Genomic DNA, 16,526 nt, shown 5'->3' on the forward strand with positions numbered 1-16,526 from the left:
TAAGCATTTGGACTAGAAGTTAGATTTCCCATCCATTCTTTTAGTATAGTAAGGATCCAAAACAGCCAGGCAAGTGCCAAATCTGAAACTAAGGAGAAAGGAAAACAAAACTGGGCTTGGAGAACAACCCTCAGGTAGTTACTGGAATCTGTCCTGATGTGCTTCGCGTGTGACGACTGGGTGTCTGACCTGACTCCAGGGCATGCTGGGGGTGGCACAGAGCGAGAGTTGGCGAGCAGAGCAGCTCAAGCAGCGAGCTCTTGCAGAGGAACAGCAACTTGCAGAGGGACAGTTTGTCACCGGCAGACTTTGCATGGAATGAATACACAGAGAGGAAGACAAAACAAGTGAGAATGAATGAATATGAATCCTCACCAGTCCGACTCTAGAACCCTGAAAGACAGTAGCTTTTTTTGTAAATGTCACCTTTTCTTCCGTACAGTGGATCTCAAATTCGTTCCCTTGGCAGAGCACCTGGAAGGCGCACTAGCATTCTTCGTACCTCCTCACGGGCCCTGTGTCCAGATACTGTCTCATTGGGGGTCAGGGCTTCAGCATAGGAATTCTGGGGGGACACAGACATTCAATCCCTAACAGATACCATCTAGAATTGGGTTCCAATAGAGACAAATAGTAGCCACTGTAAAGGTTTTACAAACATTAATAAGAGGAAAACTTTGAAGTGAAAAAAAGTTCTCTATGAATACAGTTTTTTTTTTTTTTTTGTGAATTGAAGCAGGAGAACCTTATGTTATTGGATTGTGCAGTGGAACACATTGGCAGACGTGCCTTGGGAATAAATAGCGAGCTGCATCATTCTCCTGCACACCACTTGGCCACGTGCTTCCTTTTTCTCATTTGAGAACCACTGCTGTGTATCCAATTAAAAATTGAGTGTATTCAGCGTACGTTAATGATACCTACATAGTCTGTCAATTCTTTAGTGTTCTGATGGGAAGTGCTAGAAACCTCAAAGCTCAAAAAATAATAGTTTTTGTAAAATGCAGAGTACTCTTGTCAGGGGCAAGGGACTTTTTTAGGTAAATATTTTTATTTAAAGTTTCTTTTGCTTTAGGACAGTGGTTATTAATGTGTAGTTTCCAGGCTATCACTGTTAGGATTTTCTGGGAACACGTTAGAAATAAACTTCTTGGGCCCCATAGCAAACTGAACCAGAAACCCTGGGGGTGAAGCAGTCTTCATTTTAACGAAGCCTTCTAGGGGTGTCTGATACACATTAAAGTTTGAGAACCACTGGTTTAGGAAAGGCTGTCCTTATTAGAAATACTTGGAGGCCCAATGTCACTTAAATTTATTAGGAGAAATACATATTTTCCTAGTACCCCATTCTTTGTTTGACTTATATGATCTATAATCATCCTTAAAATGTTTGTTTCTATTGCTTTCAAAATTAAACTCCTAAAGGCGATTACTGCTTTTGTTCATAAATACATGAAATGGAATTTTGGCCTCGCTTTCTGATTTGCTAGGTGGCTATGCAGTGGGTGCAGGTTTTGGCAGAAGGTTGGGCGACCCCACTGAATGGCTTCATGAGAGAGCGGGAGTACTTGCAGTGCCTTCATTTCGATTGTCTTCTGGATGGTAAGACGGTTTACATTCAAAATATCTTGGACGTGGAAGAGAAATGACATGGTTGCAGGGATTTGTCACTGTTTATGAAAAGTAATGGTAACGTCTTAATAGGGGTAGCATTATATTATATCAGTACTGGACACTTTAAGTGAACCATGAGATTTTATTTCCATGTTTCCTTTTCCTGATTGTGATCTATTGTAGAGGGAGAGGGAAAACCTGGGGATTAGGACTGAAAACGGATTGTAGAAGCGTGTACAGTTTTCTTATGCCATATCCACCCGGCACCGTGGCATGCTTTTCTCCGTACAGTCCACGTACGTTCTGCATTTTGCTACGCTGAAGCCCATGCTTGAGCCGTCTAATGGGGAATCATGGAGTCCAAGTTAAGGAATTCTGAAATAGGTGGCTAAGAGCATGATTCTCTTCCTATTCTTTTAAAATAGTAAAAAAAAAATTGCCAAAGAAATGGATGTCCTGTATATTATCATTACAATCCAGCTACCTTTGACTTTGTATTATATATTATTGGTAAGATTAATTTACTATATTAAAGAAAATGTTTTAAAATGTCACAGAATCCCGTGAAATTGCTACAATTTCTTTTGTGTAATGACTCCTTCTAACATATTAACTGCCATGTGAGTTGTATTTAACTCATGCCAGTTTTGAGCCCAGGGCCTGGTGAAGCATGTGCAATGCACACGTCTCTTCACCCTGGGAGCTGCGTGGTGCATGGGCAACTCACACTGCTGTGCTGGAGCATGCGTGTTACCTGATGGGTGGCAGGTGGCCCCCTGGGCAAAACCCTGCAGTTGGTTCATGAAAATCATGTTGATGTTCTTATTACTACAATTAATATTGACAATTTAATTGCATATAACTCATGCACAAAAAACAATAAAAAATAACACATTTTTCATTAAATTAGAAAGGATTGTTTTGTTTTTGAAGTTTTTATTCTATTTTTGTAATGAAACACTGTGGCCCCAAGGAGAATTTTTTCTTTCTAGTGTGGCAGTCAGTGTGTTAACTGGCGAGTGAAGAAGATACTGGCAAACGTAATTCCTGATTATTTTTCTTGAGAAACTTTATCACAAGAATATGAGGATAAATATTGCATCTTGATTTTCTTCCTTGGAGCTAAGGGAAAGTCTTTGTGGACTACCTCCTTAGTGATGATTCAGTCTTGGGCTTGGTGCAGATCCACCTCTTAATTTTGCATTTTAAACTGTACCTAGTGGTGGTAATTGTTAAAGCAGCCAAGCAATCGTCATTGATCTTACTGCCATCTTTTGTCTAAAGAAGGCATGTCATAATTCCCAGAAACGCATGGTTTCTTCGGTATGGGAATAAATTCAAATAAGAATTTTATTTTTCTAACCCATACATGATGACTGGGAAAAAAAACTTTTACAGCTCGAGAGGTTGGGAACTGAGACCATGCCTTTGGGGTCACTGACAACACATTTGGTATAAATGGAGCCACTGATCACTGCCTTTGTGTCTTGGCCAGTAACAGCTAGTATCGGGTTGATTCTGGCTGTATTAAAAAAACAAATAAACACGAAAACTTTTTGGGTTTTTTTGTCATCTTATCTCAAGGTTACCGAAGTGTACCAGGTATACTCAAGTATACTTAATCATCTTGCCACTTAAAATGCAGTTATTTATATCATCTTGTTATCAACAAGGTTTTAAATTTTTCCTGAAAAGGTCCTGAAACCTAGTTCTTTGTCTCATTTATATATTAAAAGGGCACAATATATTTTTGGTGATATTTAGCTTAATTGGTTGATTCTTCCTTATTAAGCAATTTCTTTTATTTTTGTAATTTTATACCAAAAATTTCTACCCAAAGACAGTTTGATGAATTGTTCTGAGAAATATTACTATACACATTGTTGGTTGTCTTCATTTTTGCTAGTTTTTTTTTTTTTTTAATTTCTGAGGTGGTTGCTTATTCTCCCTGACCTTGCAGTTTGTTCTCTCTCTCAATTTTCTGTGCCAAGTACCAAGTGAACACTGTTACTAGACCCATGAACCTTTTATCATTTGAAAAGTGTCCCTTGCCGTGAAAGGTGGATGTAAGTAAGGCCTGTTGAGTAATCCAAGCCGGGTGCTCTGTGTCCTTTGTGCTTGCAGGAGGTGTCATTAACTTGTCGGTGCCTATAGTCCTGACGGCTACTCGCGAAGAAAAGGAGCGGCTGGATGGCTGCACGGCGTTTGCTCTGGTGTATGAGGGCCGGCGTGTGGCTATTCTTCGCAATCCAGAGTTCTATGAGCACAGGAAAGAGGAGCGCTGTGCCAGACAGTGGGGAACCACGTGCAAGAGCCACCCCTACATCAAGGTCATGAATAAGCCCTGCTGCGTTTTACGTTGACTTTCCAGTAACGTTTGTGCTGTGGGCATTACCTGTGTATCGACTGTTCCACTGGAATTGTTAATGTTTTGCAGAGTTGAGACTGCATCTTGGTGTGATGAGCATATGTCATTTTGGTCAACAGGTGTATTTTAAATACCTACTTTATACCAGGCTCCCAGACACTGAGCTAGGCGCTAGTGCTGGGAATGCAGGGGCGTACACAGGACTGGCACAGTGTTTATGCTCTTGAGGTTTACAGTCTGGTGGTGCGCTTAATCACGTACGCACAAGGAGGATGTAAGATTGGGGTGTGAAGGGAGCCCCCGCCAGGGTGGTTTCATCTAGCCTGGGCTTTTAATTTAACATTGTGTTTCTGGTATAAAAGCAGTGAAATACAATTAGTCTCCCCAAAGCACCTGATTTATTTTATGTATTGTATGTGGAATGTTATCAGAGTCAAATTTCTGTCAGTCGTTAGGTGCGTTAAAGTAGACTTTGAGCTTTAAAGGAGACTGGGTGCGTTATTGGCACCTAAGACAGAGCGGCGTGGGGAAAAGTGAGGCTTGAGCCGCTTGGTGAAAATGGACAGGCTCGAGAGGGTAGTGTCTCCTCCTTTCAGATGCAGGGAAAGAAGATGCGTGAAGGTGTAAGAAATTAGAGGTGATGTAGAGGTGATGTGATTGGAACATTTGTGTCTAACTCAGAGATCGTTAATTCTTTGAAAGATTAGGATTGAGAACACAGAGGGTGGGGTGACCCAGGGTTACAAATTATTCTGTTAACCAACACACAGCAACGATGAAAAGAATGTTTTTGTCACTTAAAAAGTCATAATTGTTATTCACATTAATTTTGTTTGCCATGCATGTGGAAAAATAATAGTTGTTTCATAAGCATTTTGAGAAATTACGAAGTGTATTCCAGTTCTGTGTCATCCCTAATCCCAATTTAGTTGATAAATCAAATGGATTTACCATTGACTTTAAGGTAAGAGTAGTTTACAACAATGGTGGTTTGGATAAGTGAAATGTTTTTTACTTATTTTGATCTTGGTTTCTGTTTAAAATTTTTTTTTTCTTTTTCTTCCAATTAGATGGTTATGGAACAAGGAGACTGGCTGATTGGAGGAGATCTTCAAGTCCTGGACCGAATTTATTGGAATGATGGTCTTGATCAGTACCGTCTCACTCCTACTGAGCTAAAGCAGAAGTTTAAAGATATGAATGCTGGTAAGACACGGACCTAATTATCTAATGTGAGACTGCTTGGAGAGAAAGTTCTAGAAGTGCCAAGTGCTGAGGTTCCATAAATATATACAGTGGAAGCTTACGGTGTAGAAGAGAAAAACATTAAACAATAACAGAAAGTTGTTTAAGAGTAAGTTAATGATTTCAGATCATTTTAGGATTAGGATGAAATGGAGCAGTGAGAATAGGCTGCAGATGCTGTTCTTCGTAGTACCGTATTGTATATAAGAAAGTGCTCCAGGACAGGACTGTGTCGGACTTCCTGCTGTGAGGTCTTTTCACAGAGGTGGGTAAGTGACGTGCTTATATGGGCGCACCCACGCTCTCTCTCCCCGCGCTTGCAATGGAAGGTGCCACGTCAGGGCGTAGCACTGGCTATAGATTCTGGAAGGCTTTCCTAAGATCTGAACAATTTGCAGTATCCTGCAGTCATGCTCCCAGTTAATTTCTGTCCATGGCAGAGATGCTTAAGCCCTAAGTACTGGTGCTGCTCTCTTTCATAGTTTCTGTGTAGAAATCAGGTGGTTGTGGTTGTCTTTTTGGGAAATACGTGGCCACCAAGCCGTATTTGAACCAGAAACCCCCGTTCCGGGGTGACTGCCGAACATCTGGGAAAGAGCAGCCGTTTCGTCAGCTGTGTTTAGCTTCTGTGAACTCCGTCGCCCGGTCGTCATTCAGAGTGCTGCGTGCAGACTGTCCCCCGCCTCACCACCTAGCAGTTACGCGTTTGTGGGGAACTGCTGCTCTCTCTAAGGCTCACGGATAATTGATGAGGACACTGATGGTACCTAGTGTGTAGGATTTTGTTTTAAAAAGAGAAATGAGATAAGAGGCGTAAGGCTCTTTAAACAGTATCTGATGCATAGTAAGAGATTAAGGTGTCATAACTTCAGTCGTGTGGGCCAAAGTTAGTCTGTCTATGTTTGTGTGAAGGTTACAGAAAGAAGGTGTTTATTCCTAAGCCCTGCCCTAGTTTGCTGAAATTCGAAGTGATAGGAAGTTAAACCATGTTAAGAACTGGAGGCCTCGGATGGGCTACACCTTCTTCAGTGCCCCATGGCTCCCACCTGGCCCACCTCATTCAGCCTCGTTCCTTCGCGGCCCCTTTAGGACATTTGAGTGTATTGGCCCTTCCCCCTTTTTGCAATTTACTCTACTCCTCTGAATTTGAAGCAAATGATTTGGCTTAAATTACTTATGTAGGAACTTTTCTGAGTGCTACACTTGATGCTTGTCTATACAACACCTCATCCTAGCACGTTTTTGGGCCCGATCATACAGGAATGGATATAATAATGGCACCCCATTCCTTGTTGCCAGTGTGTGATTTAAGGGTCAGCATGTAAGTCAGTTCTGGCCATTGAGATATGAGGAGAGGGGTTTCTGAAGAAGATCTTCCTTCCTGATAAGAAACTGGCTTATGACCCCAAAAATCATCTTTCTTCCTGCTTTGGATGCTGTCATGTGAGGTTACAGTGTTTGGAGTTTCCTGTAGCCATTTATGTCCATGAGAATCCTGGATGTACTAATTGTGTCCTTACACTGTTTTGAGTTTCTGACCTGACCCTAGAGTCATTTGTCTCCAGATTTGTTATTCAGAGAGATAATATATATCCAAATTATTTAAGACATTTCTAGTCGGATCTTCTGTTATTTGCAGCCAGAAACATCTGATAGTTTATAACATGTAGATGTCCCTTTTTTTTCTGCTGAACAGAAACATATTTAAGGGAGGACTTGCTGACACCATGTTATTTAATTTTTTGCCAAAATTTGAATTCATATCTGGAATTGATGTTAGTAAATAAATTGTTGGCACCGTTGAAAGGGAGTCTTATCAAGGAATTATCATTCATAATTAGGGACTTGACTATTACATCTGTTTTGCACTCTTCTTTGCAAGCCAAACGGTTTAAGTCATTGAGAGAATTTGTTGCATAACGAGTGATTGCAACTTTGTTTAAAGTAGAGGAGAGCCAGTTATTAGCCTGACATCAAACAACAATTTCGTGGAGTGTTATTTTATTTACTTTTCCATTTTCTACTGAGGCAAATAAGCAACAGACCGAGGAGATTACTTTGTAGTTCTCCGTCACTCTTTTAGGAAGCCAGTAACACGACATCTACTGATATGTTCAAGGGAGAGAAAGCAGGGAATATCTGTGGGTTTTTTCTTTACTTAGGATTTCTTTTCTACCTCTTCCTCCTCCTCCTCTCAACTTAGGAGTGCTTTGCTTACCCCATGTGTGCCATTGTCTCGTGCACAACATTAATATAATCAATTTGTCTGTGGCTCGACCATTCTGTATCTTGGAAAGATTGAGAGGTCTTTCGTATCCACATCAGTGATTGCAAAGTGATACGCTTCCAGATGGCAGGTTCTCTGCATTGCTGACGATTGACCAATATCCTGGAGAGGAAGAATGAATTTCACTGAAGCCAAGTAAGAGCCTGTTAGTGTTTATTCTACGCAGAATATTGGGGTCCTGCTGCTTGCAAAGAGGAAAACATTGACACATTGCTTTCAAACTAGTAGGTGGTGGTGTAGTGTCGAATAAATCCAATTCGAGAAAGCTTTGTGGAGATGTTGAATTATAAACTGTATTTTAAATGAATGAATGGAAGGGTTGGGAGGATATTTAAGGCAGAGTTGGGGGTGATACGTGAGAAAGCTGAGGCAGAAGCGAAGGGTTTGTCTGTGAGGTTGACGGCGAGTGGCAGAGAGCTGGGGATCTGTGGTCTGAGGTCGGGTGCGGGGAGCCTGTGGCAGGTCCTGGCAGGAGGCAGGTGAGACCCTGAGCGTAGCTTAACAAAGTGAGTAAAGACGGGCAGTCAGGTTGAGGGAACCCACAAGGAACGTTAAGGTGTCTAGGGCCTGGCAGCCCTGGATAGTGTCACCAGCTGTTGGGTAGTGTCACCAGTCCTGACGCGGCAGGGCGGGAACCAGCGTTCCTGAAGGCGGGAGGGAGCCGCGGCTAGGGGAGGGCTGCCGAGCAGAAGCCAGTCGCGGGGGTGTTGGCGCAGCCAGAAACACAGCACTGAGGCAGACGCTAGTGGGGCAGGGCTCCCCCAAACCTTTCTCCCTCCATCCTCTGGTTGCCGCCAACGTCTCCATCCTGGAGGCCGGAGTACAGCAGCCCCTTCTAGAGGGAGCCATAGGGGCCCTCCCAACCCCCAACCCCACCCCAGGACTGCAGAGAGTGCGGGAGGGATGGCGAATAAACAGCGCAGAGCCCAGCTGGCAAAAAGCTTTCTATGTACCGTTAGTTCTCGCTTTAATTCAAAAGCATTTTTAGTCTTGAGAACAGAAAACAACAGTTCATTGCTGCCATACTTTGGAGTGTGTGGAGTATTTGGAGTTCGTGAAAAATTCCAGTTAATGTGTTTATATTGACTCAGGTGGCCTATCTCTCTCTCATTCCTTCTCCCCCTCTCATAAACTGTTTAAGTAAAAGAAATGCTGGTAATTTATGACAGTCCTGAGGGAGGGAGGGAGATCAAACTCCTTTGTACTTTCGAGCCCTTTCAAAAAAAAACTCCCACAAAAACAAACATTAAACACACACACCCTCTTCCTGGCAACTCCAGGGCTAAGTCGGTGCTGTCTTACGTAGTTTCTGTGTTGATTCGGTGGAATCAGGAATGGCTGTTCCTGGCGCTCCGGGGCAGAGGCAGCGGCGGACACTCAGGGTCGCTGGGCCGGGAAGGGAGGATCACGGCTCCTGCTGTGTGTAGGGCGGTCTCGCAGCGGAGTCGGGGAAGATGTTGCAGTTGCGAGTTCAGCGTTGGGGTGTGGGGGCTCTGGCTGTGGGCTGGGAGTAACGCGGGGTTCTGGGGCTCTGCGGAAGGTGACTGGATGTGGGGGCACCTTCGCGCTTATCACCTCCCTCCCTCACCCGCTGGACTGCCGCCGTCCTGGGCTGCGGCTGGGAAGCAGCAGGGTCTGCTGGGCTCTTCGCACCGTGCCGCGGCAGTCCTCGTGGCCGCGTGCGAGGTGAGGCAGCCGTGGCACGTCCTCCCGTGTCCAGGAAATGCTGAGAGCTGCCATTTCCTTCCCCCGTCACACACCAACACGTGCTCAGAAGACCCTTTTCCACTTTCTTCTTCCTCCTGCACCTGCTGGAAGGAAGGGACCAGACGTCACGTATTTCCATAGCACGTGGCTCCTGGACCAGGCGGACGTCCAGAGGAAAGGCACGGGCCCGCACAACCGGGCCATCCTCCACGTGGACACGCGGTGCGGGAGGCAGGGTGGGTTTTGGCGGCCGGATCCGAACCTGGCCTGAGACATGACAGTCACAGCGAGGGTGGAGGAATGGAGGGCAGGGGAAGGCAATGAGCAACCTGTATGGAGACATTTTTGTAACATGTCTCTCTAACAATGAACTGGAAGGACTTAGAGATGTGGCGAGAGAAGCCGTCTGTGTGTGTGCAGTGATGGCATCCAGGCGCGGGGGGCCGCGTCCTGAGTGAGTCTGTAGAGACCGTCACAGGGCCTGGCAGTGAGACCTTTTGCTCCAAGGGGACCACAAGATGCCAGAAATAAGTGGTTAGACCAAAATGCCCAAGCAGAACGTAAAAATATAAGTTTGATTACAACTGTAAAAACGTATACACAAAGAGAAAAACTAGGAGACTACGCAAAAAACCAAAGACCATTTAGATTAGCATAGTGCATTTGTGGGTGATTTTCCCCTCAAATTTTCTTCAGTGTTTCATGGTGTTTACTTAGAAAGAAATGGGTTAAAGAGGCAGATGACATAAAAAAAAGTTGTTGCCATGGTAAGCAGGCCTGAAGGCAGTGGGGTGTATTTTTGCCAGAGGCAGTGGAGAGGTCAGGACCACTGCAAACGGGAAAGTACCCGTTGGATTTGGCAGGTGACTGTTCTACTTAGCACGCGATGGCGCAGGAAGGAGTGGCTTGAGTGAATGAATCCAGTCCAGCAGTCTCGTTTATAGGCGTGGAGATAAAGCGCCATTCTTTCTGCTGTCACTTCGTTCTGCACAGGATGGTGATACGGGGTAATGGAATCTCATCGTGTCCAGCGCACCATAGTTTCACTGTTACCTCAGGGACAGCATGTCTGAAACCGAGTTTTCGTCTTGTCCCTCGCTGGTCTGTCCCCTGCCCCTGCCTGCTCTGGCAGCCGGGCGGAAGCTGCATGGGGGGAGACCAGTTTGCAGACGGAGCTTGTGGAGAGATGACGAGGGCTGAGTGTGCTGGTAACGAAGGCGATGAGCTGCAGAGGAAACGCAGGGAGCGGAAGTGATTCGTCGCAGGCGAAGGACAAGGGCCAGGAAGGAAGCTAAGACGCCAGGGTGGCCGATGGTGCTTCCATATGCGCTGCGTGGAGCACTGCGAGGCAGCTGGGGAGACAGTCGGAGCTTAGCGGAGGGTTCTGGTGAGAAGACACGGATTTGTGAGTCACTGACAGAGCCCAGCCCGGTGTCCCCAGGCCCATGGGAGCAGGATGGGGAGAGGGTGGGGGGAAGGCTGGCACTTACCTTCACCGATGTCACAGTGAGTAGACTGTGGTCTGTCAGGTGAGACTGGCGGGTGTCCTGGGGGAGGAACAGTAAGTTAAGCGCAGAAAATGGAAGAGTTGGTTGGAGTTTTATTTGGAAATGTGGGAACATGTTCTTCAACAACAGTCTTCTGATCTGTTGTCTCTCTGCCCTCTCCTCTCCCCTGCATCAATCCTGCACAGTTCTGTTCTACTAATTTCCTGTAAAACATTACTGATTATTTCACTTTTTCACTCACAACCTCTGTTTGGCACCGGTGTCCTTCCTAACTGGGCATTGAAAATTCGACATAAGAACCTTTTGCCAGGTTATGTATCTAACTGCACGGACCCTCCTTCTTTGACAAATGGAAGACTCTGTGTTCCTCAGACGCACCTCTGCTTTCCCGCCTCCACACTTCCTCACGCCAGTCTGCTTGGTTGGGATGCTCTTTTTACTTCTACCTACCACGTTTTTTTTTTTTTAGAGGTCAGCAAACTACAGCCTGAAGGCCAAATCTGGCCCACTGACAGTTTTTGTAAATAAAGTTTTATTGGAAAACAACCACACTCACTGGTTTATGGACGGTCTGTGGTGGATTTTGCACGATAATGGTCGGGTTGAGGAGTTGCAACAGAGATCACATAGCCTGCAAAGCTTAAAATATTCACTCTGGCTCTTTAAAGAAAAAGTTTTCTTTCATGTGTGGTGTCAGCAGCTTCACAGTGTACTTTCCACAAGTCAGGGTTGTAGATCTCCTGGTTCTTTCCCAGGAACAGGGGTTAGAGGGCCAGGAAGAAGTGGAAATTATAAGTGTTAAAATTAACTTTCAGTCATCTTTTAGATCATGTCTCATTTTCAAACATAATAGAAGTCACAGTCTTAGGTAAAGCAGTCTTAAACTAAACCATGCGAATTGTAAGTGAAAAGGCAAATGTTTTTTACTGATTACGGTGTGACAATCACTGTCCTTCCACAAATGGGGATAAGAATGTGAGATGTCAATGAAAGTTGCTTTAAATATCAGTGGGCCCAGGCGCATGGTTCTTTTTCCATCCTTGATGGAGGAAAGTTCAATAGTGATGCATGTTGGGTATTGCTAGCTGTGACAATATCCTGAGAATGAGCTTCCAGTGGATCAGGTACTCCTCTTACATTTTCTCATTCCCATAAGTTCTCTGGTAGAAAAACCAGATGTTAGGGATGAAAATACAGCCTGGAACAACAGAAAGTTAAAGCCATGTGTAAGTCATTGGTAAATAGTTACAAGGGATTGAGAAGATTAGAAGTTTATGAAAGACTTGGTTCTGCTGGAAAATAAAAGGGCAGACAGATCAAATGGCCACTGGATTTCTGAGTGGAACTGTTAAAAGGAAATAATTCTATCTGAAAGAAATTTTGGCAATAAAATCCTTTATATGTTGCTACTGTGAAGTTTTAATAAGTCATTCAACTTTATCAAAGCGTCCATTGTGGAGCCAGATTAATTCTTTCTGGAAAGAAAGCCTAGATAGATCATTACTGTCTCTGAAATATGTGCATTTGAGTCAGGTATTTTTTATGCTTTCTTTTGTGCATCCTGTCATATAAATACTCTTGCTAAATGGTGATTTTACAAAATCATATTTGGCCTGATTGAAGTCTAGGAATGTGGTCGTCATGTACCTGAGATGTAATTACCCAAGGGTCCTTTTCAAAGGTACTTAGATTTATTAACTACAGTGTGTATCTCACCATGCTAGACACTGATATTATTTTATCTTCATGGCAGTAACTTTACTATCATCCCCATTTCAAAAATATAGAAAGTGAAATTTAGTCCTGGAAGGCCATGGCCACAACTGGTAGACCTATGATTTTAACCCTTAAATATCCTATTCCAAAGCAGTGCTTCTTCTGATACTCTATATATCTTCTCTTTTAAAACTTGTTATTATGGATATTTCAAACATATACTACTTATAATTAGAGATAATAATATGATGAGTCCGTGTGTACCTCTAGCCAGCTTCAACAGTTGACTCCTGACTACCTCTGTTTCACCTGTACCCCGACCCACCCCACCTTTCTCCCTCCCCTCCAGTATTAAAGGTAAGAACTTGAAAAAGCCCAACTACAGTATCACTGTTGCACCTAAACAGTAATGGCAGTTTCTTAACATTTTCAAATATCCAGTCAGTGTTCAGATTTCTAGTAATTTAATAGTTTCTTTTCTTTCTTTTTACACTTTGTTTGTTTGAATCAGGATCTAAATAAGATCCATACATTGTAATTTGTTATGTCTCCTATCTTAGTTTTTTACTTTTTTAACTCTTTATTGTAAATTAATTTTACATTTACAAACAAATTATAAGAATAGTACCACAAGCTCTTGTATATTCTTCACCCAGATGCCACAAACATTAGCATTACGCTTTCTTTGCTCTCTGTTCTCTCTCTGAGAGGAAGCTGCAGACATTAAGCCTCGTTATCCCTTAACGTTTCCGCGTTTCGTAAAAGCAAGCACAGTCTTCTACCTGACCACACTGTTCGTCAGACTCAGGAAAATAACACTGGTGTAACGACCTAACCCATAGATGCCATTCAAATCACGCCATTGTCCCAACAGTGTCCTTTATTACAGCACCAACAAATGACAACAGAGTCTCTCTTTACGATCCGTCCTTTTTGGTTCGGGATCTAGGTCATGTGTCTTCAGTCTCCTTCAATCTGGAGCAGCCACTTAACCTTTATTTTGTCTTTTACGACCTTGACATTTTTTAGAGTACATGTCATTTACTGTGGTGGTTTTCAGTTTGGGTTTATCTGCTGTTGCCTTAGATTAGATTCAGGTTCGCGGTTTTTGTCAGGAATAGGACGGGCCCACGCTGTGCTCTCTGTGCGTCGTAGTGGGCAGCTCACAGTTTTTGTTTGTCCTATTATAGATCGAGTTAATTTCATTTTTAAAATAAACTTTTATCACTTGTTTAATTTATGTTTGCCAGGTTTTTCTACTGTAAACTTCACAAATTACTTTGTACTTACTAAGTATTTGGGGGAGAGACTTTGAGACTCTGAACTATGTCCTTGTCCTTGAACTTTCACCTGCTGGTTTTGGCATTCTGCAATACTGCCGGGTGGCGGTTTTCTCATTCCATTGTTCCTTCTACATTTATTGACCCTCTGTCATAAGGTACAGTTTCTGCCACTCCCCATTGGTTTGTTCGTTTATTTATTTTATTATGGGCTCACAGATTCCTGTCTTAGTCAGTTACAATCCAGTACTGTCACTATTCATTATGCTTTGATGTTTACCTTGTCCTGGGTTTGGCTGTTGGGGCCCTGCCAAGCTGGTTGTCGTGTCCTTTTGGTGTGTCCTCGTCATTCTTTGTGCGCTTTGTTTCTTAACAGCACAAAAAGGTGTTCCAACTTAGGTTTTATTTTCCTTGCTCTAGCCCTAAAAGCAGCCGTTTGCCAAGGAGCCCTGGTTCATTTAAATGGGGAATGGTATTTAGAATGCGATATTTGGGCTTTAGTTTTGCTTAGTGCCACTGGGTAGTCCTTGCTGGTAGGAGCTTTCAGTGGACAAAATGAAGAAGAGATGTGCATACATATATGTGCATCCACACACACGTATACTCACGCTTATACACATTTGTATATATTCTTTCGTCTGTTGATATAGCTGAAAACCATGAGGTCATACTGATATTTTTAATTCTAGTCTATTCTAGCCTTTCTCCTTTCACTATTTGATGCCTGCCTTCTCCAGTGAGACCCCTGGCTCCCACTATCCTCAATATATTGACATATTTGTGCCACCTCCCTGTGTGTAAGCAGTCTCCCAGTTTCACAGGCTGTCTTCTCGGCCCTCTCCCTGTTGGCCCCAAGAACCAGTCTTTCTCCTTGGCCCAGGTGCTGCAGACTTGGCTGGGCCAGACATCTTCCCCTCCCAGAGCAGCGATTCACATCGGCCCAGGAGCAGAAGTCCTTAACGCTTAGCCTTGGTTACACTGTGGCTCACGCTGTTTATAAATAATGGGTGGTATACAGCGAAGGGATGAGAGATGAGAGAACTAAACCCAGTGATGGAGATTTAGGCCAGAATCAGAATGGCCAATTAAGTTCAGGCAGTAATCCCCAAATTAAGTAATATTAATACTCTTATGAAAGAATATTGATACTCCTGTGTTGACGAGACATTCTTTATGTGTTCTCTTTTGAAAGACTAGTATGATATAGTCAGGAAGTAAAATTGCTTCTTGATCTTGGGGAGAGGGGAGCTCTAGAGTTCTACTTAATGGTCAGAAGAAAGGTTTTGGAATCTTTTATGTCCATATGCAAAACTGAACTTGAAGTGAATTCAGAAGGATAGAAAAATGTTCAGGTCTGTTCCCCTCCTCCCATTTCAAAGCAGGATAATTTTACATGCTCACAGTGAGAATGGCCTTTATCAAAAAGTCCCAAAACTATAAATGTGGGCGTGGATGCGGAGAGATAGAAACGCTCATACACTGCTGGTGGGACTGCAGACTAGTGCAACCTCTGTGGAAAGCAATATGGAGATACCTCAAAGAGCTACAAGTAGAACTACCATTTGATCCAGCAATCCCACTACTGGGCATCTACCCAAAGGCAAAAATACATTCTATAAAAAATACATCTGCACTCAAATATTTATAGCAGCACAATTCACAATTGCAAAGATGTGGAAACAACCCAAGTGTCCATCAATACATGAGTGGATTAATAAAATGTGGTATATGTATACCATGGAGTTCTACTCAGCCACAAAAACGATGATGATCTAGTACCTCTTGTATTATCCTGGATAGAGCTGGAGCCCATTCTACTAAGTGAAATATCACAAGAATGGAAAAATAAGAACCATACGTACTCACCATCAAATTGGTATTAACCGATTAACACTTAAGTGCACATATAGTAATAACATTCATTGGTGTCGGGCAGGTGGGAGGGTGAAGAGGGGGTGGATATATACACACCTAATGGGTGTGGTGTGCACCGTCTGGGGGATGGACACGCTTGAAACTCTGACTCGGGTGGGGCAAAGGCAATATATGTAACCTAAACATTTGTAATATGCTGAAATAAAAATTAAATAAAAAGAAATAAAAAAAAAAAAAGACCTTCTTGTTCTTTGTACCTGTGTCACATCAGCTATTTCCTGTGTGGAAACCAGCCCTGTTCATGTATAAAAGGTAACTTGAGAACTTCCAAGAATAATGATAAAGCCGTACCTTGGCTGTTACAGGACGTGGCAGAACAAAAGTTCCTGGTGAAGCAGCGTGCCACACGCTTCCTCCTCTGCCTTCTGTCTTGGTGATAGAACAGGGTCAGAACTGAGAATAGAAAGGAGAAGATGTACTATTTGGCTTAAAACTTATTAGAGCATGGAGGCTGTTCCTCCCTCTGAGTCAAGCTTGGACCAACGTGGCAGGATGACGTGCCAGGTGTTGCGAGGGGATGACGTACAGAGCTCCCCTAACCGGATTGTCGCTCTGTTCTGGGAAACTGCACCACAGAGAACCGTGCCTTCTAAGAAAGGTCACCTGGTAGGAAGCTCCACGTGGCAGGGAAGCCAGGGTTGTGAGCAGGAGATGGAGAGTTAACCCACTTAATTAGTTTAGTAGTTTCCATTGTTTGAGTGACAGCAGTGGCCCTTGTAAGGGATATCGTTGTTGCTAAACTGTGATCCAAAATCCAGGCTTGGATCACAAAACAGTCAGGTTCTAGTCAAGCAAAGTGATCAGTGTAAATGAGTATATTTGGATAGTAAGTACATTCTTGGAACTGTAAATACCTCTACCTTTTT

At 43.4% G+C, this 16,526-nt stretch overlaps 1 protein-coding gene across 1 annotated transcript in view; it reads left to right on the forward strand.

Annotated features, from left to right (window-relative positions):
* Positions 1 to 16,526, forward strand: part of PAPSS1 (3'-phosphoadenosine 5'-phosphosulfate synthase 1) — an 83,090-nt gene that overhangs the window by 46,881 nt on the left and 19,683 nt on the right. The window contains exons 7-9 of the mRNA XM_012655127.1: positions 1,491 to 1,602; positions 3,739 to 3,944; positions 5,053 to 5,188. Of these exons, the coding sequence (XP_012510581.1) occupies positions 1,491 to 1,602; positions 3,739 to 3,944; positions 5,053 to 5,188 (454 nt within the window). The remainder of the gene's footprint in view (positions 1 to 1,490; positions 1,603 to 3,738; positions 3,945 to 5,052; positions 5,189 to 16,526) is intronic.

This window comes from Propithecus coquereli, unplaced genomic scaffold, assembly GCF_000956105.1.
Source record: "Propithecus coquereli isolate 6110/MARCELLA unplaced genomic scaffold, Pcoq_1.0 Scaffold46, whole genome shotgun sequence".
Lineage (NCBI taxonomy): Eukaryota > Metazoa > Chordata > Mammalia > Primates > Indriidae > Propithecus > Propithecus coquereli.